We start from the raw sequence: 24,068 nt of genomic DNA, 5'->3' as shown, positions 1-24,068 counted from the left end.
TTAAAATTTGTGATATAAATGGAAAAATTTTTTATGAGAACAACAAATAAAATAATTTAAAATGACAAATGACAATAACATTATTAAGCAATGGAGGGGCTACATTCAAGTATGAGTTTCTTACATATAACATAAAATTCAAAAAAGAACGATCAACTTGATAAAAAAAAAAAAATTTTAATAAGATAAATTCCAAAAAATAGTTTTCCTTTTGCATTGACTTTGAAAGAGTACTAGGTACTTCCCCAAAAATAAGAATTATTCAAGTCATCATTTACATATTCATTCAAAGAAGTGATATGAAACTGGATAAATAATCAACCATTAATCATTGTCTTTTAAGTTATAATTCCTCCGTTTCACTGTAATTGCTATATTTGACTATTTATGCAATTTAATGTATTATTTTGTTTATTTATATATTAAATTATACACATTTAAAAATTATAAAAATTTAATGTTACAAAAGTATGGGATTAGATGATTCAAACAAGATCCTACTTGACTATATTTTATCTTACAAATTAGCCACAATATATAAAATAAACTTGAATTATAAATACTGTCAAAAACTGTTATATTGCGAGTATTTCAGAATAGAGCAAGTAGGAATCTCATTGTCATTACCATCTAGCTAGCCACATGAGTTGACACGGATTTTCATGCTAATGTCAAACTTACTTCATTCAATAATCGTTGACCAGCATGCCTTCAGTTGAAATTAATTAACTATTGACTTCATTATCTAATTTGACAATGGCAATTAAAAAAGATATATTGTTCAACTATAAAACCACAAACATTTTACTCACAAATTACAACACTTCATTACATTTCTTATCGATATCTCTAAAAAAAACTTCTACAATGACGACCAATATATTTCAAAAGTTGTTCTCGCTTCTTTTGTTGCTTGCTATGATATCTGTCATGGCGAACGCAGAAGAATTGTCTTTAGATTATTATAAATACTCGTGCCCTGGAATCGAGGATATTGCTAAAAGGATTACTGAACGATATATTTCGAATGTTCCCGGCTTTGCTCCCGGTTTACTTAGAATGGTCTTTCATGACTGTTTTGTTAGGGTATATATGTTTATTATTATTCCCTCTACAATATTGCTTTCTTAATCATTTACGAACACAATATTTTATTTGATGCTAGTGTATTACTTAAATGGTAGTAAGTGCCTTTCAGTTATACTTCTATTTAGCCAAGTTTCTCAAATAACTTTAACTACCTATAATATTTAAGGTTTTCTTTGTGTATTTTTCATAATTTGAAAACAATATTTAAAATAAAAAATAATCAATTTACTGTATAAAAGATATACTTTTGTTTCATGTTTAGGTTTCAATACTTAACACATTTCTAACATACTCTAAATTTAAAATGTTGTAATTTTTTAGGGATGTGATGCTTCTGTATTAATAGATCCAACGGAGTCCAACAACCGAACGGAGAAGACTGCTCTTCCCAACGTGACACTCAGGGGGTACGAAGTCGTTAATGCTATTAAATCTGCTCTAGAAAAACAATGTCCTGGTGTTGTTTCTTGTGCTGATATATTAGCTTTATCTTCTCGAGATGCCATCCGAACGGTAAAAAGCATTTCATGCATGATGGTATATGAATATGTCTTCTTAACTAACATGCATTATTAATGAACAATCGTTATTTAATTACATGTTACAGATAAATGGACCTTTTTGGGAAGTTCCTCTTGGTAGAAAGGATGGAAAAATCTCATTGGCATCAGATGCAGATACTCTTTTACCATCTCCATTTTTCAACTTCTCAAGTCTTGAAGAAAACTTCGCATCATTAGGCCTAACTACAAAAGATTTGGTAGTCTTATTAGGTAAGTTTCAATATCACTACAACATTCTTATTATATTTGAAAGTTAGCCACTATAAAATTTTCATTGCGATTTTGTAGGTTCTCACACCATTGGACAAGGTCACTGCTTTGTCTTTCAGAGTCGACTATACAATTTCTCGGGACGAGGCGACACAGATCCTTCATTGTCTCCTAGTTATGCTGCATTCTTAAAGACTAAATGCACACCAAATCCAAATGACACCCAATCAGTTGTTCCATTGGATAAGATTACACCGAGAGTTTTTGATGAAAATTACTACGTTATGGTAAGCCAAAATAAAGGGCTATTCCATTCTGATGCTGCTCTTTTGACTAATCCTGAGACTAAGAGCTACATCTACCAGCAAATTAAAACTAAGAGATCAACTTTTGCTCAAGATTTTAGTGTGTCTATGTCTAAGATGATTAAACTTGGGGTTCTTACTGGTAATCAAGGTGAAGTAAGGAAGACATGTGGTGCTGTCAATGCATAAACTATAATCATACTTTCGTCCCTCTCAAATTGTGAACAAACAAACAAAATTGTTATTAGTAAACTTACAAAGACATAAAGTTTATATTGTGTTATTCAATTTTTTTAGTCATCAAAATTGAAATTAATAAACTTGAATATTTCTCGTTATTAGATAATGAGATATGTTTAATAATTATTCATGCCGCATTTGTAAAAATCTTTCAAATAATATTTTAAAAATTTATTAAGCAATAGTTATTAATGGCGATGATACGAATACAAATTGACACTGACTACAACAATAACAACTTTTATCACAAAAAATGGTATTATCATATAGAAATTAACAAAAAATTATATCATTCACGGAAATGCGTCCTTAACTAAAACCCTAAGGCTTCTAAATACAATATAGAAGTATAAGTTTACTTACGACAACAAAATAGATACACAACTTTGGTTATTTTTGCAAATTCGGATGCTACAAATATGTTTAGGTTTACTTCAAACATCACTACCGTAAATATGGCATATACCTACACTTATTTAGCCACGTTTAATTTAATGTGGCTGATTATTTTGCAAATAGGCACACTTATTGCATTTAGGTACGCTTATGCATGAGAATAATAGTCTCACTTATAAGTGTGGCTAAAGCTCAATCAAAAATATAAAAAAAATGATCCAGTTAGCCACAGTAATAAGCGTGGCTAAAACACAACTAAAAATTATAAAATAATCAGTTTGGCCACACTAATAAGTGTGGCTAAAGGTCAATTAAAAAAAAAAGATCAATTCAACCACATTAATTAAGTGTGGCTAACCCAAATAAAAAGCGTTATGAACTACTTTCCACAATTGAATTAAAGGTGGAGGAATTAAAAATTGAATTTGTGCCCCTTTATCTCCCAAACCTAATGTCCCATTCCATTGAACTCATCCTCGTAAAATCAAAGAAATCAGATTGAATATCATCTATAAATCACTATTTTGTGTTTTAGAATTTGGTTTTTAACATGTTAGAGATATTCAAGGGGAAAATCCTCCTAAATTGGTATTATTCATAGTTAGTATTTTTGAAGGAAAATTAGCGAAATATTTGTATACCATTTATGTTTTAAGATTGCCTAATCCTTAGAGGTTCTTCTTACAAGCTTTAATCACGGATCGAAAGAAAGAACGATAAACAGAATGAAAGGTGGTGAATGTCGAACGCAATGACTGGATTTTTTTGTTTTTTTCTGTTGGATTTTCGAAAATGCAAATGGAGGATATTTATGGCTAAAATCAAAACTCATTATGAATCCACGTAGCAAGTAACGACGCTCTTAAGGCACAGGTGCACGCGCCAAATACACCAAGCATAAGAACTTTTGCAAATACGACTCTAATCCAAGAATCATACAAACAACGAGGATTTGAAATAAGCGTTTGGGGTTTTCTTTATCATTAGTCAACTCTTCTAAAATTACATTACATTCAAAGCTATTTATAAAGAAAGCAAAACGATAGAAATTGACTTAAAAACCGACTAATGAAACCGTATACCATGACTGGCCACAGTGACGTGTAGAGGTTACCACTTTGGTTGGTTGTAACTTCTTGGTAAGTACCTCCTATGTGTCCATTCTGCAAGTAACTTCTCACGTAACTTACGTCTCGTAATTAACTACTTACAAAACCGAAATAGTCCTAATTACTTGCATAAAACAAAAAAATAACTATCTAAAGATAACTACCTAAAATTCTGATTTTCTTTTATTGCATACATAAATAACTACCTAGCTAATATGGACTAAAAGGACTTAAAAGGTGATGACTTTGAGCATTCCTTGCACACGCCTGAAATGGCTTGTAACTTGCTGAAAATAACTTCCTTGATGTCGTGGTTTGACTTGATTTTCGTCTTTGTTTTCTTCTTGACTTGTACTTCCATACTTGCTTATGACTTTCAAACTATTTAAAATACAAGACATATTTTTGAATGTTTTCATTTAATTTAGAATTAAATACTGAAAACATAAAAGTATCGACTCTAATAAACACAAAATAAAAACACAAACTAAGAGCTAAGAATTAAAATTCAGATTTGAATTTTATTATCGATGATCTTTGAAAGGTGGAATAAAGATTGCTTGTTGAATGAGGGTGGTGCGCCAACATTGAACAAGCATTGCAAAAAAGATTGAGTGATGGGTTGATATAATCCACACAAAAGCTGCCCTTGTATGATGTTGTTGATGTCTTTGGATAAAATAAGCCACGAATAAAATTTGCACCCAATTTTGAATTATCAGTGGACTTTAATTTGCAACATTCTCTCCTTCTTTTGAAAAGTATGTCCTTAAACTTAGTACTTGAACATGAATTCTACCTGCATGCTCATGTACACCTAAAGGCCATTGTTCGCCTTTGTTAGCACCTTTTGCACAATTCTTGAACATTTCTTTATCATCTAGACTGTTGTTGTTAAGGTCAACTTCTTGAGGCTCAAGTTCAAACTTTTTAGGTGTATTAGGTGAGGTGAGAAAAGGTGACATTGTTTCCATATTAGGATTTTGTGGGGGTGTAGTGGAGGTTGTAATGAGGACGAGGGTTATGTGTTTGCGGTCTTTGGTGAAGGAGTAAGTGTTGTGGTAACCATCATGTATTACTTTACGATCAAACAACCAAGGTCGTCCCAATAGAACATGACAAGTATCAATAGGTAAAACATCACACCAACTTTCCTCTTGATACACTTTACCAATTGAAAATTGGAGTGAAACTACTTTTGATACTAGTAGGCTTTTACTTTGGTTACGGTATTGAATGGTGTGTGGTTGTGGATGAGGTATGGTTTGAAGATGTAATTTGCAAACAAGTGTTTGGGATGCAATGTTTGTGCACGTTCCTCCATCGATGATTAAAGAACACACTTTTTGCTTTATGGTGCATCTTGTGGAGAAAACTTTCTCACGTTGAGCCTCGCTACCAACACCACTCATTTTCGCGTAATTTTTAAAAATATGCCCAATTTAGTAGAAAATGATCACGTAAAATTATGAAATTTTACAGGTGCGTAGATCTCGGAAAAAACCCAAAATGGAACAAAAGATTTTGCAATTTGGATATCAAACGAGGAAGTTATGGGTTGTCGAAGTTAGAGGCAGAAAATGTCTACGGGAACAGTTTCCGTTTTCGATTTTCGATTGCATTTTCTCTAAGAATAAAGCTGGCTATAAGTCGAATTTGTTGTAAGATCGCCTAAGCCTTAGGGGTTCTTACAAGCATTAATCACGGATCGAAAGAAAGAACGATGAAGGGAATGAAAGGTGGTGAATGTCGAATGGAATGACTGACTTTTTTTGTATTTTCTGTTTGATTTTCGAAAACGCAAATGGAGGATAGTTATGGCTAAAATCGAAAATCATTATGAATCCACGTAGCAAGTAACGACGTTCTTAAGGCACAGGTGCACTCGCCAAATACACCAAGTGTTAGCTGCATTTTATTCATATTTTATTCCTATTATTTGGATTTATTGTATTGGTATTTTGCATAACTATGCTTGCTTCATTTGGGATTTTACGCTTGGATGGGTATTTTGGTGTTTTTGTGCATTTTAGGTATTATTCAACAAAATCGATTACAAACCAAGTACATTTGGCACATACAATACTCACTTACTCAAAAAGCTCAAGTAATCAAAGTCTTGATGATCCAAGTCAAGGAAACAAGGCCAAAAGGAGCTAAAATAGACCTTTTTAAGCCCACTCGGCCAAAACTAGGTCGAGCCAAGCTTGCTCAAAAATAAAATAGACTTTTATTAGAGATAGAAGCTGAGCATGACTATCCTGAAGGCTGCTTGACCCGGTCGAGCGATGTTGGCTCGGGTCAAGTGAAAGTACTATTTACTTCCAGTAGCCTTAGAATGTCGACAAAAGCATTTTTAATGGGTCGAGAGAGCTCGGTAGGTCGAGTGGACAGGTCGAGCGGAGACTTTTTTGTTGACTGCTCTGTTTTTAAAAGATTTTGACCTGTGTACCTGATGCTCGCTCGATAGGTCGAGCGGATTGGTTCGGGTCGAGCGATTTGGGCGGTCAGAAATAATTACGCTTTTAAAAGTTGCTGATTGGATGCCCGACCCATTTCTTATGCCTCTGATACTCTACTGCTCCACCACCCCTATTCGCCACCCATCCATAACCTACCTATCTCACACATAGGATGGTGGAGAAATCATGAAGCCACGACCCACCAATTGTTCTCCCTCCCATAAATAGAGAAGCGGAAGGCTCAAGTAAATCATTCAATCCTTCTACAACTTATTTTTCTGTTCTTCAAGCTTTCTTTGGTCTTTGTTAGTTTTAAACTTCCTTATGTACTTTCCATGATTCTGGTCTTGTATTCTTAATTGCATTTTTCTACTTAAACACTTATTAGATAGTTCAAGCTTTTGATTTATCATTGAAGATCATTTGATACATTAATGTAATTGAGATTAAGTTAATTCTATAATAGCATTTCATCAAGCATTCGAATTGCAATTAAAGCTTTATGGAGTTTATCATTGGTATTCATTAATTCTACATTTGGTTGTCATCTTTGGATTGAATTCCAAGCTAGTAATTCCTATTCTCTACACTTTATTGTTTTTGATTTTGTTGTTATTTATCATGAATTCAATGTCTTTAGTTATGTTCAATTTCAATATGAGTGAGTAGTTCAATTTGGCTTAGGCTAGATATTATCACCATGTATAGAGTCTAAATTGCTTTTTTTTTTTTTACCTTGGGCTTGGTTGTGTTGTTTATGGTTTGAGATGGATTTTGCTATTATTGTAGTGTCATTGGATTGAGGGCGAGAGTCGATTGCTAATAATAGTCTATGCTTGAAAATTGAATTATCTCCATGAGAATATGTAGATGTTTTGATTGGAAATGGTGAATGTGTGCTCCAAGTCTTAAAATATGCTTAGCTCCATGAGAATAGGTAGTTGAGTATGTTTTAGGAAGTTTTTGTTGCTCGAGAGAGAACATTAGTATCCAAGATGCGTTCTTCCCTATAACCCATATCCATGACCTTAGGTTGAAGATTAGTAAACACTACTTTGGTGAGAAAGCCTAGCCTTTGCCTCTTCATCATCATATTAACTTTTGATGTGTTTGTATTGCCTTTGATCTTATGTTCTTGGTTAATTAGCATCTTTACTTGTTTTATACTTTGTTTTAGCTTTAGTCTTTATTTGCTTGTTTTAGTTAATTACACCAATAAACATCTATATATACATTGTTGAACCAACTAATTGATGGAAAATCCCTTGAGATACACCCCAATCCCTGTGGATTCGACCTGTACTTACCTACGTACTACGCTACGCCGTGCACTTGCGGTATTACTATTGAAGGAGGTAAAGTCACGATCAAGTTTTTGGCGCCGTTGCTGGAGAGTGACGGTCTTATATTGATGATTTTTCTTAGTTAGTTGATTTGTTGTGTGACTCTTATGGCTAGCTTGTTGTGTTCCCAATTTAAGCATGAAGTTTTTTGGAGGTATTATTGGAGGCTTGGTGACTGCCTCCAACATGACCATGCCAATGACCTTGAAATGTGGAATATTTGCAAAATGATGTATGATGGTTTATATGATGAGACTAGGGATCAATCGAGATCATGTATAACTTTGAGTTTCTAGACTAACCAATAGAAAGAGCTTGGGAAGTTTTTGAATGGTTGGCCAAGGAAACCTAAGAACAAGAAATGGCTCATACTTTCCCTTCTCTCGATATGAATCCTACAACCTTTCTTGAACATTTGGAGGCCAGTCCTTCATGTTTAGCATTGAAGGATGATTATATTGGTAAAAATTCATATGGAAGTTATGACTTGGTTAGTGAGTTTAGTGTAGAAAATGCGGATCCTAGATACCTTAGCGGGTCCTCTCCTTTACCTTTTTCTTACCCTTGTCCCTATCCACCATTCGAGGAGTGTGATGATGATGATGATTTGATTTATGATGATGAAGATTTTAACGAATTTCGTATGCAGTTAAGACAAGCCCTTAGCCAATCTTCCTCCTTTATATATAAGCCTATTTTAGAAACATCATTTAATGGCATAAATGATGAGCTTTGTAGCCCTATGCCTTCTCATTGTGAACCTATTGTTGAGGCACTTTGCTTGCCTTATATTAATGATTATCTTGTTTTTATGCCATGTAAGCATGACTTTTTTGTGAATGAGCATTGTGATAATACAATTAATGTGCCTATTAATAAGAAGTCATATGTGCATACATGCATCACTCTTTCTAGTGAGACTCTAAACATCATGCATTGTGATCACCCTATAATACCTCAGTTTGGTCGTTCTCATGCTCCTTTCAATGGTCATAAAACATTGGCCTTAGTTGGATATAGATTCGCATCCATTAATCTATGTTGACCTATTCCAACTGATTTCACCTTCCCTCCCTTTGTCCAGTTTTTCTTTGGCTTTTCATCATGTAATGATAAGCCATTTTTCTATATGTATTCTATTTCATTGAGATATTGTCTTTATTTCTCTCTATTTGTTATTACGTAACTCTTTCTTGTGTAGGGAGTGAGTTTGAAAAACTTCTTCGAAGTCTATCAAGTTATTTATTGAAACAGGTCTAGCTAATGACCTAAAAGAAGCGCTAGTTAGGAGGTAACTCAACTTTGGTTTAAGATTTTACTTTTTAATTAAATTTTCAAGTTTTAGTTTGTATTGTAGAGTAGCATGCTTGTACTAAGCTTTTGGATGCAGGAACTGTTGGCCTCTTAAGGTTTTGATGATGACTTCACTTTTTAAATAAACAAACATATTTTTAGAGATTGTTTTGTAGGTATATATCCGATTTAGTTTGAATCGTTGATGAAGCCTATGACTTGGTTCGTGGAAGATGTACATGTCTTAATATGTTCAAGATGTTAGATAAGTGTTATAATGTTCTAAGTAGACGTACAGTCTACTGTTCCTAAAATGAACATTTTAACTGAAGTTGAAGCTGGAGACAGTAAGCTGTTCCTACGTAGCAGGTCTGGAGAATAACATTGACTGGAAAATTGCGAATTAATTATTTTCTGTTTTAAGTTGATGTAATGGTTTAGAATTAATTTAATTGCTTAAATTAATGAGTAAGTTAATTGGCTAATCTATTTTTAGGTTTTCTAAAAATAGCCCAAGACTTTTTCTTAATTAGATTTAGATCTCCTATTTTTTAGGATCTTATGTTTTTAACTCCTATGCTATTTTTAGCATAAGGAAACTGATTTTTCTTTGAGCAAATAACAGTCGGACACTTTCATAATTCCACCACCTTTTGTTTTGAGAACGTGGGGGTAGTGGGAGGTATGTCTGAGGAAACTGCTGGCTGTTCCCACTATAAATAGAAGGGACTTTGCTCAAACCAAAATGTAATCCAAGAGAATCAAAGAGTGTCCATTAAAGGGAGATCATCTTAAGAAAAATATTTTCAGTTTTCCAATGCCAATTAATTTATTATATTTTTCTTAAGTAATTATTTTAATTTTTATCCTCTTGAGAAATGGCCTTGTAAGGGTTGATGTGTGATTTGTTGTAATTAGACTTGTGGGAAGTCTAAGGGAATTAGAGAAAAGAAACGTGAGAAGAGAAAGAGAAAGAGAGAATAGAGAAAGAGAATTAGGCCTAGAGTAGAGAAGCTTCAAGTGAAGCAAACATTGTTTTGTGTAATTGTAATTAATTGCCTAAACATAGTGAGAATTTTGAAAAATCCCGGGGGTCGTGGTTTTTCCTTCTTATTAGGCCAAGAAGGTTTCCACGTAAAATCTTTGTCTCTTTTTATTTCTTGCTTCTTTAGTTTAAGTTTTATTTTGTGAGTTAAAATTTCGCAAGTTAGAGCAAAAAAGTAGTACAACTCAATACACAACAATTCACCCCCCTCTTGTTGCATTTGATCATCTCTTCATATTCCAACAATTGGTATCAGAGCCATGTTCCTCATTTAATCAGGAAACCCTGAGAGCAGTATCCAGTTCCCACAGAGATGTTGAAGATGAACGAGCGCATGGAAGAGGGGTACTCCACACAAAGGCCACCCATGTTTGATGGGAAATTCTATACTTACTGGAAAAATAATAGAAATCTTCATAAAGGCCGAAAACTATCAAATTTGGAGAGTTATTGAAGTTGGAGACTTTGAGGTGACGACCATCAACTCCAATAACGAAGCTATTCCAAAACCAATCACTGAATATGAAAAAGAAGATTTTCAAAAGATGGAGATGAACGCTCTTGCTATCAAATTGCTTCACTGTGGTCTTGGACCCAATGAACACAATCGTATTATGGGTTGCAAAACTGCCAAGCAGATTTGGGACCTGCTGGAAGTTACCCATGAAGGTACCAGCGAAGTGAAGTGCTCCAAGATTGACCTCCTAATGTCCAAATATGAAAGGTTTGTTATGGAACCTAGAGAGAACATTCAAGAGATGTTCACCAGGTTCACAAATATCACGAATGAATTGGTCTCTCTTGGTAAGATTATTCCCGTTGATGAACAAGTTAGGAAAATACTTAGGAGTCTTCCTCAAGACGAACGCTGGAGAGCTAAGGTCACAGCCATCCAGGAGTCCAAAGATTTCACCAAGTTTAATTTGGAAGAGTTGGCTGGTTCCCTCATAAAGGACTGGCTCTGGCAGCAGATGATAGTGAAGAGTCAGACGCTGGTGAAGAGCAAGCTGCTATGTTGGCACGTAAATTCAAAAAATTCTTCAGGAACAGCAGATATAGAAATCAAAGAAACAACAAAGAAAAAGGAACTGCTAACTTGAAGACAAATTTTGAATGCCACAAGTGTGGGAGCACTGATCACTTCATCAAGGATTGCCCTCAATGGAAAAATGAGAAGGGCAAGGGAAAAGCAAGAGAAGTTGGAAAACAATATAAGAAGGGAAACTTCAAAACTGATTTTAGAAAGGCAATGATCGCAGCTTGGGGTGATACGGAGAGCGAGGCTGAGACCGAAGCTCCAGTGGAAGAAGAAACATCAAACCTATGTCTCATGGCATCTCATGAAGAGTCTAAGGAAAAAGAGGTAATGTCTTCTAGTCCATCTCCTAAACAACTGTCTAATTTAAGTAAGAATAAATTAATCAAATTGCTATTAGAGACACAAGAAAAGTTGAATGAAAAAACAGCTAAGTGTCTCCAAATTGAGAAAGACCTTAACTTAAGTAAAGATCATATCTCATACCTAAATTCCTTTAGGATCGATGTGCAAAGTAGATTTTTTGATTTGTTAGATAAGAATATCATTTTAAAAGAACAATTGGAGAAATTAAAATAGGATTTCATTATTCTTAACATTGAATTTAATCAAAACAAATTGCTAGGATTAAAATTGGTTGAAAATGATAAAACCACTCATGTGTGTAGCACGGAATTTCAAGAAATAAAATTAAAATTAGAATCATATGAAAAAGAAAATAAGTTTCTAAAAGATCAAATTAACTTAAGAGGAAAAGGGAAAATCAATGAAATTCCCAAATGGATTCTAAATGCTAAAACCAAGAGTAAAGAAGGTCTAGGTTATGTTAAGAATGAAAAAAGGAAAAAGGTATATGTAGATCTCCCTAGTAGTAAAATCTGTTCCTTTTGTGGTAAAATTGGACACCTAAAATATCAATGTGTAAAAAGGGAACAGCACACTAAAGCAAATAAAACTTATGTCGAATGCATATGGATTGAGAAACATGATTCAAATATAATCGACAGGGAACCCAAGGCTGATTGGGTTCCTAAACTTAACCATTAGTTTGCTTTGCAGGTTCAAGTGAGGGGGAACAACTCATGGTATCTCGACAGTGAGTGTTCCAAGCACATGACGGGTGATAAATCTAGATTTCTCTCACTTGAAGCGTATGATGGGGGAACTGTAACCTTCGGTGATAATATGAAGGGTGAAATAATCGCCAAAGGAAAAGTTGGAAGATCAAGCTCCCATGCCATTGATAATGTATTTTTAGTCGAGAATCTAAAACACAATCTTTTAAGTATTTCTCAATTTTGTGACAAAGGTAACTCTGTTAAGTTTACTTCTGAACGATGTATAATTTCTAGGAACAACACAGGAGACCTTGTACTAGAGGGAATCAGAAAAGGGAACACCTATGTGGTGGACCTGGACACTGTTCCCAGAAACAGTCTAACAGCGTTATAGAAGAAAACCCACTTCTTTGGCACAAGCGACTAGGTCATGCTAGCTATTCATTGATTAACTCTTTAAGATCAAAAGACCTAGTAAGAGGATTACCTGCAATAAAATTCCTCAAAAATGAAATTTGTGATCCTTGTAATAAAGGAAAACAAGTGTGGTCATCCTTTAAATCAAAGTTTCTGGTGACTACCTCTAGACCATTAGAATTAATTCATATGGATCTATGTGGACCTATGAGAACACAAAGCCGTAGTGGCAAAAGATATGTGTTTGTCATAGTTGATGATTTTAGTAGATTTACTTGGACCTTATTTTTAGTAAGCAAAGATGAAGCTTTCGATGAGTTTGTATCTTTTGCTAATAAAATACAAAAATCTACCAATAATTTAATTGTTCACATTAGATCGGATCATGGCAAAGAATTTGAAAACTCTAACTTCATGAATTATTGTAATGAACATGGTATAAATCATAATTTTTCCGCTCCTAGAACACCACAACAAAATGGAGTGGTAGAAAGGAAGAATAGAACCTTAGAAGAAATGGCTAGGACCATGTTGATTGCTAGTGGTCTACCTAGGAATTTTTGGGCCGAGGCCGTCAATACTGCATGCTATATTTTGAATCGTGTGTTAATAAGACCAATCACTTCTAAGACACCCTATGAATTACTCAAAGGTGTTTAACCAAATATTTCCTATTTTCGTGTGTTTGGATGCAAATGTTTTGTTCATGTGAATGGTAAACGAAATATAGGTAAGTTTGATGAAAGAAGTGATGAAGCAGTATTCCTCGGTTATTAATCACATAGCAAAGCTTACAGAGTTTATAATAAGAGAACAATGTGCGTAGAGGAATCTATTCACATAATTTTTGATGAAACTAACTTTTCAACAAGTGAACAGGAAACAAATAATATTAAAATAGGTCTTGCAAATTTAGAAGAAGATGATGAAGGAGTTAAAATGCAAGATCTAGGAACAGCAGGTGAACAGCCAATACAAGAAGAAGCAGGAGAAACCGACCAAGTCCAGGAACTACCAGCACAACAGGACCAGCAGACTGTTCCTAATCCAGTTGTTCCCGCAGATGAGCAAAATGATCCAGTAGCTGAACAAAATGCCAATCAAGATGTTGAGCCAGAACATGCTACTGTTCCCTCAAGAGAATTTGTGCCCAAACCTTGGAAATATCAAAGTTACCATCCTCTTGACCTGATTATAAGTGATATAAATAAGGGAACACAAACTAGATCCCAACTGAGAAACTTTTGTGCTCATTTTGCGTTCCTATCATCACTTGAACCCAAAAATCACGAAGAAGCTCTAAAGGATTCCGAATGGATAATAGCCATGCAAGATGAATTAAATGAATTTGAAAGAAATAAGGTATGGCACTTGGAACCCAAACCAAAACACAAGAAGGTAATTGGTCTGAAATGGGTATTTCGGAATAAGCTAGATGAGCATGGAATAATTGTAAGAAACAAAGCAAGACTCGTGGTCAAAGGGTACAATCAACAAGAAGGTATTGATTATACCGAGACATTTGCTCCGGTAGCAAGGTTAGAGGCCATTAGAATTTTAATTTCTTTTGCTGCATTTATGAATTTTAAACTATATCAAATGGATGTGAAATGTGCTTTCTTAAATGGATTTCTTGATGAAGAAGTGTTTGTTGAACAACCTCCAGGTTTTGAGAATACCTCCTGTCCTGATCATGTCTATAAGCTTGATAAAGCTCTATATGGCTTAAAGCAAGCTCCTAGACAATGGTATGAAAGACTGTCAAAGTTTTTGATACAAAATAACTTTGTTAGAGGAAAAATCGACAAAACCTTGTTCTTTAAGAATAAAGGTTCTCATATTTTGGTTGTTCAAATTTATGTTGATGATATTATTTTTGGTGCTACTAATGATTTATTATGTAAGGAATTTGCTAACCTAATGGGCACAGAATTTGAAATGAGCATGATGGGAGAACTAAATTTCTTCCTTGGTTTACAAATTAAACAAACTGAAAATGGTATTTTTATTCATCAACAAAAATACATAAAAGAACTTCTTAAGAAGTATGGGCTAAACTATGCTAAAACCAACCATACACCCATGGCTACAAATGTTAGATTAGATGAAGACCTAAAAAAAACTAACATAGATCAAACAATGTATCGAGGCATGATAGGTTCCTTATTATATCTAACTGCAAGTAGACCCGATATTTCATTTAGTGTTGGTTTATGTGCTAGATTTCAATCAAATCCTAAAGAATCACATCTCACGGCAGTCAAACGAATTTTAAGATATTTGAAGGGAACAGACGACTTGTCCTTATTTTATCCTAAAAGTGATGTTTATGATTTAAAAGGTTTTAGTGATGCAGATTATGCAGGTGATCTAGTTAATAGAAAAAGCACGTCAGGTATGGTACAATTTCTTGGCTCTTGTTTAGTTTCATGGAGTTCCAAGAAACAAAACACGGTTGCATTATCCACAGCCGAAGCTGAATACGTGGCAGCAGCAGCTTGCTGTTCCCAAATGCTTTGGATAAAACAGCAACTAAGAGATTTTGGTATTAAATTTGAATGTGTTCCTATTTATTGTGATAATACCAGTGCCATATGTATATCTAAAGATCCAGTGCATCACTCACGAGCTAAATACATACATATTAGACATCATTTTCTTAAGGATAATGTAGAAAACAAAAATATTATATTAAAGCATGTTAATACTAATGAACAAGTTGCAGAAATTCTGACCAAACCACTTCCAAGAGAACAATATGAAAAGATGAGATTGGAACTTGGTATGATCAAGCTCCACTAAAGTTGGTTGCATAAAATTTCCAATGAAGCATCATGAAAAAAAGAGGGTCAGGAATCAACCTCAAAATTTTGATTGAAAATCAATTATTGCATGGATCAGCTAAACACGTAATGAAGTTTGTACTATGAATATTTTCTTGTTTGCATGTTGTTAGTTTGATCAGACCACAGCAATATGTTCGTTATTTTCTTTATAATTTTTTTTTTCATAATTCATCATTTTTCTATTTTGTTTTCATATTTTATTTTAATATTCATATTTCATAATTTATTCATATTTCACATTTTTTTTGTACGGCCAACTTAAATTAAACATAATGGGAAACTTAAGGAAACCGTCATTTCATCACATTATTAAACCCTTCTCTTACTTCACACTTTACACGCCTTCTCAATTCCTCTTCAAGAAACCGTCCTTCTCCTTATCTCTCAATCTATTCAACACTTCAAAATGAAAACCCCAAGTTCCTCAAAGAAAACCCCTAAATCCCGTAAACAATCACAGCCAAAACCTCTGAGAGTGGTTCATCCTCCACCATTACTGGATGCTGCACCACTCACCACCAAAGAAACCACAAATACATCACCCAAACAATCTACTGAACCTACTGGTACAAAACGCAAGATCTCATCACCAAAAGGTGGATCATCTTCCAAAGTAGTCAAACGTTCGAAGCTTGCTGATCCTAATAGTGCTGAAGAAGTTGCAAAAGAAATGTCTGTAGGATTTGGGTTAGACAAGTACTGGTATGATTCTACTTATTTTCCTAAATTGCATGACATTTTACAAAATCAAGAATGGGAGATTTTGATGACAAATTTTAGTTGCAATTCCATTTTCCCAAATCTTATGCGAGAATTCATTTCAAATTTCTCAAATGATTATGGGACGTGTTCTAGTAGTGTCAAGAACATCAAAATAGAATTTAACAGTGCATTGTTGGGGGAATGGTTTAGTGTTCCTAATGTTGGTTTTGATACATACTGTGTTGGTACTAAGATAGTTTTTTCTGGAATTAATGAAAAGACAATTTTTAAATTTTTGGGGGTTGAACAAAAGAAAGGGGAGATCAGTCATAATATTCTTTCTCCATTGCATAAATTACTGTATAATATTGCACGTAGATTTATTTTGCCCCGAAACTCTAAAAGAAGTGAAGTAAATTTACGTGATGCAACCTTAATTTATTGCATGGATAATCACATAAAGATAAATTTTCCGTCATTGATGATATCGCATTTGTCTGATTGTATTGAGAAGAAAAATTTTGTTGGTTATAGGGGGCTGTTGACATGGATTTTCAGAAAGTTTGGTGTTCCATTGGAAGGGTTGGAGTTCCCAATGGGACCCAACATGAAAATAGGTGCGAAATGTTTGCAAAATTTGCACCTCAAATTAAATGATGAAGGAATGTTAATACATGAATCAGAGGAGGTTGTTGAAGTAGAATCTGATGAGGAAGAGATTGAAAAAGAAGAAGAAAAATTGAGGGAGAGAGATCAGGAAGAAAAAGAGGAAAAGGAGCAAGAGCCTGTTCCCACTGACCATATTGAAACAGAAGAAAAAGGGGAACAGGATGGAGAAGCTAGTAAGGGGGAAGCAGAACAGGAGGGAGCCTTAGGAGAAGAGGCTCATCACAATCTCTGTGATGATACAAGTGATGAAGAGATTGTGATAGCTCTGAGGAAAAAGGCTAAATTCATTAAGAGGAAGAGTAGGAGGTTAGCTTCAAAACGCAAGGCTACAATGGTTGATGATGCTACATCTGACACCATGCCTGAACCTATATCAAATGAACCTCCCTCTCCCAAGCCAACCACATCATCACCACATCACAATCCATCACCACCTCCATCACCAATACAGTCTACACCACCACCTTTTCAGTCACACACTTCACCTGATGTAGGTTGTACTAACTATGATTCTGTTCCTGCAGCTTCTTTAGACTCTGTCCTCTCTAAGCTAAATGACCTCCAGTCTCACTTCCTTGCATTTCAAGACGAAACTCGTGTCTCCCTTGCTTCAATTGTTGATCAGCTTAACCAGATGGAGAGTCGTCTTGGTGCCAAGTTGGACACAGTAGAAGTACAGACTGAGTTCGTTGATGAAGAGGAGACTGCTCCCTGATCCCTCTTCCCATATGTTTTTATGATTTGTTGGCTGTAATATTAATCAAACAACTTCACTTTTTAGTCTTTGTACCATCTGAGGTACAAAGTTGTATTGTTGAACAACTGCTACTATTTTCTTTGTTTTGATTTCTGGTCTGTGAACACTAACAATATGCAGATTTGATTACTTTTTATGGTGCATCCTTTTATTATTGTTTCTTGCTTTCATCACTGACAAATCTATATGGTTTGTGCTGAGGTTTGATAACCCCAATTCTTTTTGATTGATGACAAAAGGGGGAAGATTATGCACAAACTTAAGAAGAGCAGTGAATACACAGTAACATATCTTGGTTGATTTATATTGTTTCTTATTGATGATAATGTGCTGAGTTTATGCTAGCCTAATGATTATCTGTGTTTTCAAGTTGATGGATATTTACTTGTTTTTGTAAATTTGTTTTCAAGTTGTTTTTGGTTGAAAATACTTAATAATTTGTGTTAAGTTTTATTATGTTAGTTTAATTATGTCAGTTTAATTAATTTTAGTTTATTTCAATTAAGTTTTAGATTAATTAATTTTGAAAATTATTTGATATTATGGAGTAAATTGGTTTATGTATGCTTGGTAAATTATATTGTAACGAGTTAATTTGCTAAGTTATTTAGAGTTGCTTTAATCTATAGTATGCTCTAAGAATTTTGTTTTACTCTATTTTACTTAAGTTTGTTTATAAAGTTTGTCCTCATCAAAAAGGGGGAATTTGTTGGCCTCTTAAGGTTTTGATGATGACTTCACTTTTTAAATAAACAAACATATTTTTAGAGATTGTTTTGTAGGTATATATCCGATTTAGTTTGAATCGTTGATGAAGCCTATGACTTGGTTCGTGGAAGATGTACATGTCTTAATATGTTCAAGATGTTAGATAAGTGTTATAATGTTCTAAGTAGACGTACAGTCTACTGTTCCTAAAATGAACATTTTAACTGAAGTTGAAGCTGGAGACAGTAAGCTGTTCCTACGTAGCAGGTCTGGAGAATAACATTGACTGGAAAATTGCGAATTAATTATTTTCTGTTTTAAGTTGATGTAATGGTTTAGAATTAATTTAATTGCTTAAATTAATGAGTAAGTTAATTGGCTAATCTATTTTTAGGTTTTCTAAAAATAGCCCAAGACTTTTTCTTAATTAGATTTAGATCTCCTATTTTTTAGGATCTTATGTTTTTAACTCCTATGCTATTTTTAGCATAAGGAAACTGATTTTTCTTTGAGCAAATAACAGTGGGACACTTTCATAATTCCACCACCTTTTGTTTTGAGAACGTGGGGGTAGTGGGAGGTATGTCTGAGGAAACTGCTGGCTGTTCCCACTATAAATAGAAGGGACTTTGCTCAAACCAAAATGTAATCCAAGAGAATCAAAGAGTGTCCATTAAAGGGAGATCATCTTAAGAAAAATATTTTCAGTTTTCCAATGCCAATTAATTTATTATATTTTTCTTAAGTAATTATTTTAATTTTTATCCTCTTGAGAAATGGCCTTGTAAGGGTTGATGTGTGATTTGTTGTAATTAGACTTGTGGGAAGTCTAAGGGAATTAGAGAAAAGAAACGTGAGAAGAGAAAGAGAAAGAGAGAATAGAGAAAGAGAATTAGGCCTAGAGTAGAGAAGCTTCAAGTGAAGCAAACATTGTTTTGTGTAATTGTAATTAATTGCCTAAATATAGTGAGAATTTTGAAATCCCGGGGGTCGTGGTTTTTCCTTCTTATTAGGCCAAGAAGGTTTCCACGTAAAATCTTTGTCTCTTTTTATTTCTTGCTTCTTAAGTTTAAGTTTTATTTTGTGAGTTAAAATTTCGCAAGTTAGAGCAAAAAAGTAGTACAACTCAATACACAACAATTCACCCCCCCCCCCCCCTCTTGTTGCATTTGATCATCTCTTCATATTCCAACAGGAACCAAAGGGGAGTTAATTATGAAATGATTTTGGAATGTGCGCAATAGAAAGAAAACAACAAAAACTAGTGTTGTAGAGGTCAAAAAACACATGCTCGGGCGTGCTGAGGAGAAACACGAAGAGAACCAAAACAAAAAAAAAATCCGCCAATTTTGGGCCCGCTCGATCAGATTGAGTAACCTTTGATCATTTAAGCGGAATACAGTAAGATAGTTTTTTTTATACATTTTCCATTAGATTTTGCACTTTTTCTCTCACCTTTTTCGAGCCTTTGTCGCATTGAAGACACTGCTCAGTTCGGCTTGGGGGAGGTGTTGATCTAATACTTGGCCTAGTTGATTCATGTTATCTATATTATATCATGATTGTAGTGTAAATTTGTTTACACTTTGGATCTATGAATAGCTATCTTGTATACCATTTAGGGCCACATTTTTGACTTGTGTATGGTATTTTAGCAAACTTAGACTATTTGTTCTAAAATTTGTGACTTACAAACCAGTAAACCTTTCAGTTTTCAAAACAATAGTCAAGCAGGATTTGGTTTATGGCACCGCCTTTGGGTATTCTTGGACATCTTTAAAACCCATGAGTAATTATTGAGCCTCTACCGTGCATTCTTCTAGATTGATGAGATTGTGGATTTGTAGCACACTAGGCATGATTTGGCAAATTGGGTTTTGTATGGATCTAGCTATTGGTATAAGACTGTATCTATTCCTTTTTCCTACTCATTTTTATCCATTATTAAACCTCATCCATTTCTAACTTATTCATTTCTCACACATTTCTTTTTTAATAGCATACTACTTTAGCTTAGTTTTGGTTCAATAGAGTATGGTTAATCATCTTTGGTACTCTTAGTTATTATTAGTCTTTATTTTGTTATATTCTAATCACCACGTATGTATAATTATGGTGATTAAAGTTTAGTTTGTTGTTATACATCCTTATAAGTCTTCTTTTTGCTCTTGGTTGACCATGCTTTAATACAAATTCTATGGTCAATGGTGATGCATATAGCTCTTCACCTTATTGTTACATATTTTATATTTATCTTGAGATATCACCAATATATATTCTTAGCAAAAATATAAATAAAAATAAATAAATAAATAAATAAAAAGGAAGAATGAAAAAAAGGAAAAGAAAAATGTCAAAATTATTAGTAGTGCCAACTTGTGTAAACCATAGATCAACGAGCTAGTTATGCTATTCTTTCCTTCATTTAGCCTCCATTCACTCCTTCCATCACATTCATTGTTTTATTCAATTCTACTCTTTTGATCAGTCCACCTACTTTTAGTGAAGTCTTAACCTTTGAGTTGCCAAGTACCGAGGTGCGAAACTTTGACACACCTCTATTTAGAGGCTCACATCACTTTGAGCCATAGGATGGAGAATGAGCGTAACTTTAAACACTTGAGTGTGGTTGTTCATCTTGGCTAACATACCTAAAAGTAAGGTCCACTTACACCCATTGTGATCGGTTTGGGAGTCCTAGACTCAAGTTTTGTGAGATCCGCGCTTGATGACTTGTTTTGAGAATGATATGTGGAATCAGGGGCGTACTTCTAGCTTTTAAAATTAATAATCATAGTTTGCTGACCTGTCATACACCTTTTGATATTTGTGGCTTGTGATCTCATGATTATAGGTTGCCTAGATCTATTTTATGCATTTTTGTTATTCTTGATCTTACTTCTTAACCATGACTATCAACTTGCTTGAGGACAAGCAAGGGCTTGGCGTGGGGGAGTTTGTTAGTTGTATTTTATTCATATTTTATCCCTATTATTTAGCTTTATTTATTGTATTGGGATTTTGCATAACTATGCTTGCTTCATTTGGGATTTTACGCTTGGATTGGTATTTTGGTGTTTTTGTGTATTTTAGGTAATATTCAAAAAAAACGATCACAAATTAAGTACATTTGGCGCATACAATACTCACTTCACTCCAAAAGCTCAAGTTAGGGATGGTCATGGGTCCAGGACCCTGTAGGACCCGCCCCGGACCCGCCCGTTTAATAAGGGTCTGGGTCTTAAATTTTGAGACCCGTCGGATCCGAGTCCGGGTCTGGATCCAAATTTTTTTTACGGGTCCGGGTCCTAAGGTGAAGACCCGGACCCGGACCCGGACCCTAAACTTTTAAACTTTAAAATTTAAAATTTTGAATTGTCATAGTCATTCTCAATTACTGGGTATTTTGACATATTTAAAAATATGTTAAATTTCTAGATATTCTAAGAAGGAAAGAGGGTGGAAGCCTGGAAGGTAAAGGAGGACATAGGGATTGAAGAAGATGTTGAATTAGTACGTACAGATCTGTAGCACTTGACTTGTACGACTTTATTCAACATTAACTTGTCATGGTTTGCCCAATATATTTTCATAATAGTTTCATTATATTGTACGACTTCGAACAAGTATTAGTAATCAGATAATAAGTTGCTTACAAAAATACAAAAAAACTCGAAAAAGGTTCAATTTTGACAAATCAAAGAGGCTTTGTATAAGACCCATTAAGGACCCATTAAGGACCCTAGACCCTGTCAGACCCGTAGGGTCCGGGTCCGGGTCTAAAAATTTTGGACCCTTAGGGTCCGGATCCGGGTCTGGATCCAAAAAAAAAAATAGGGTCCGGGTCCGGGTCTGGCCAGACCCGCCCCATGACCATCCCTAGCTCAAGTAATCAAAGCCTTGATGATCCAAGTCAAAAAAGGCCAAAAAGAGCTAAAGTAGACTTTTCTAAGCCCACTCGGCCAAAACAGGGTCGAGCCAAGCTTGCTTAAACATAAAAAGATTAGTATTAGAGATAGAAGCTGAACAGGACCATCTTGAAGGCCGCTCGACCCGATCGAGCGATGTTGGCTCGGGTAGAGCGAAAGTACTATTCACTTACAGTAGCTTTAGAATGTCGACAAAAGCATTTTCAATGGGTTGAGCGAGTTCGCTCAGTCGAGCAGACAGGTCGAGCGAAGCCTTTTTTGGTGATTGCTCTGTTTTTTTTAAGATTTTGACCTGTGTACCTGATGCTCGCTCGACAAGTCGAGCGGATTGGCTCGGGTCGAGCGATTTGGGTGGTCAGAAATAATTACGCTTTTAAAAGCTGCTGATTGGATGCCCTACCCATTTCTTATGCCTCTGATACTCTACTGCTCCATCACCCCTATTCGCCACCCATCTATAGCCTACCTATCTCACACATAGGATGGTGGAGAAATCATGAAGCCACGACCCACCACTTGTCCTCCCTGTTATAAATAAAGAAGAAGAAGACTCAAGCAAAACATCCAATCCTTCTACTACTCATTTTTCTGTACTTCAAGCTTTCTTTGGTCTTTGTTAGTTTTAAACTTCCTTATGTACCTTCCATGATTCTAGTCTTGTATACTTAATTGCATTTTTCTACTCAAACACTTAATAGACAGTTTAAGCTTTTGATTTATCATTGAAGCTCATGTAGACTCAATTAGGAACGAGAACAACAACAAGAGGGGGGAGGGGGTGAATTGTTGTTGTTACTAGTTTAAGCGTTTTTGCCCTGTTTTCGCGGAATTGAATAAGATAATAAAGCTTAAACTTAGAGCAAAATAATTAAAAGAGACAAACGATTTTTACGTGGAAACCTTCTAGGCCTAATTAGAAGGAAATACCCCGACCCCTCGAGATTTCTAAATACTCCACTATGTTTAAGGCAATTAGTTACAATTACAATAAACACCTTGCTTCACTCGAAGCGAATCAAATAGGCCAACTCTTCTCTCTCAAATTTCTTTACTCAAAGCAACAAACTTAGCTTCACTAAAAGCTAAACTCCACACTAGCTTCACTCAAAGCTATCAAATTCCCCCTTAGACTCACCCGAGTCTAATTACAAGTACTCTCAAAAACCCTTACAAAAAGGATAAAATTCTCTAAAAATAAAATCAATAAGTTGCTCAAGAAAATATTATGAATTAATTGGCAATTTTCAAAACAAAATATTTCTTGTAGATTTCTAAAAATCATCGCATGAAAATAACAAAGTTCATACGTTAGATAATTAGGAACAGCCGAATTCACTTGCTATTTATAAAAAATAAAATCTCTAAGAAAATGGAATAATCCAATCCATTATTCCTTATCAAAAAGATCATGGGAATAATATGGATTAAACAAACAGACGGTTATTTCCACAAGACTTGATTAAATCAAGTATACGGTTAAAACAACAATAACCGCTGTTTCCATTTACTAAAAATAGGTTCTATTCTCTTTAAGCAGCAGTTTCTTCAACAGCAGTTCCGGTTCCAGTAATAACTGCTGGAACTTTTATGCTATTTATAGAAACGATTAGACTTACTAAAAATAGGAATGGTTACATGCTAACTAATTATAGGAACGATAACCTATTTTCTAATATAAAGACTGGTTCTAAAATAATAATAATAGCTAAGTTTTTTTCAACAGCAGCTGTTCCTATATTTAGCAAATCCAATATTTACTAAATATAGATCCTACAATAATGCTAAGTAAATACGAAAAATCATTTTGGAAAACATTTTGCCAATTAACTTTAATAAATTATAACTGCAACAAATTAACTTTATTTAATACATCAACTCAAAATAATAATTA

The 24,068-nt window shown here is 34.5% G+C and overlaps 1 protein-coding gene across 1 annotated transcript; it reads left to right on the top strand.

Moving 5' to 3' along the window:
- Positions 1 to 823: 823 nt before the first annotated feature.
- LOC130798150 (peroxidase 27-like) lies at positions 824 to 2,590 on the top strand. The gene is made up of 4 exons (XM_057661033.1): positions 824 to 1,086; positions 1,411 to 1,602; positions 1,697 to 1,862; positions 1,941 to 2,590. The coding sequence occupies exons 1-4, from the start codon at positions 868 to 870 to the stop codon at positions 2,354 to 2,356; spliced, it is 993 nt and encodes a 330-aa protein (XP_057517016.1). The 5' UTR covers positions 824 to 867; the 3' UTR covers positions 2,357 to 2,590.
- Positions 2,591 to 24,068: the final 21,478 nt, after the last annotated feature.

The sequence above is a fragment of the Amaranthus tricolor genome, chromosome 13, assembly GCF_026212465.1.
Source record: "Amaranthus tricolor cultivar Red isolate AtriRed21 chromosome 13, ASM2621246v1, whole genome shotgun sequence".
In the NCBI taxonomy this organism is placed as follows: Eukaryota; Viridiplantae; Streptophyta; class Magnoliopsida; order Caryophyllales; family Amaranthaceae; genus Amaranthus; species Amaranthus tricolor.
The sequence above is the reverse complement of the archived record's forward strand: the minus strand, read 5'-3'. Positions and strand labels throughout refer to the sequence as shown.

What these genes read in the sequence shown, in the direction of transcription:
- LOC130798150 (XM_057661033.1), top strand. Translation starts at nt 868, where the DNA reads ATGACGACCAATATATTTCAAAAGTTGTTCTCGCTTCTTTTGTTGCTT. An exon ending in TTCATGACTGTTTTGTTAGG is followed by an intron (nt 1,087 to 1,410) that starts GTATATATGTTT and finishes GTAATTTTTTAG; the next exon opens with GGATGTGATGCTTCTGTATT. An exon ending in CTCGAGATGCCATCCGAACG is followed by an intron (nt 1,603 to 1,696) that starts GTAAAAAGCATT and finishes TACATGTTACAG; the next exon opens with ATAAATGGACCTTTTTGGGA.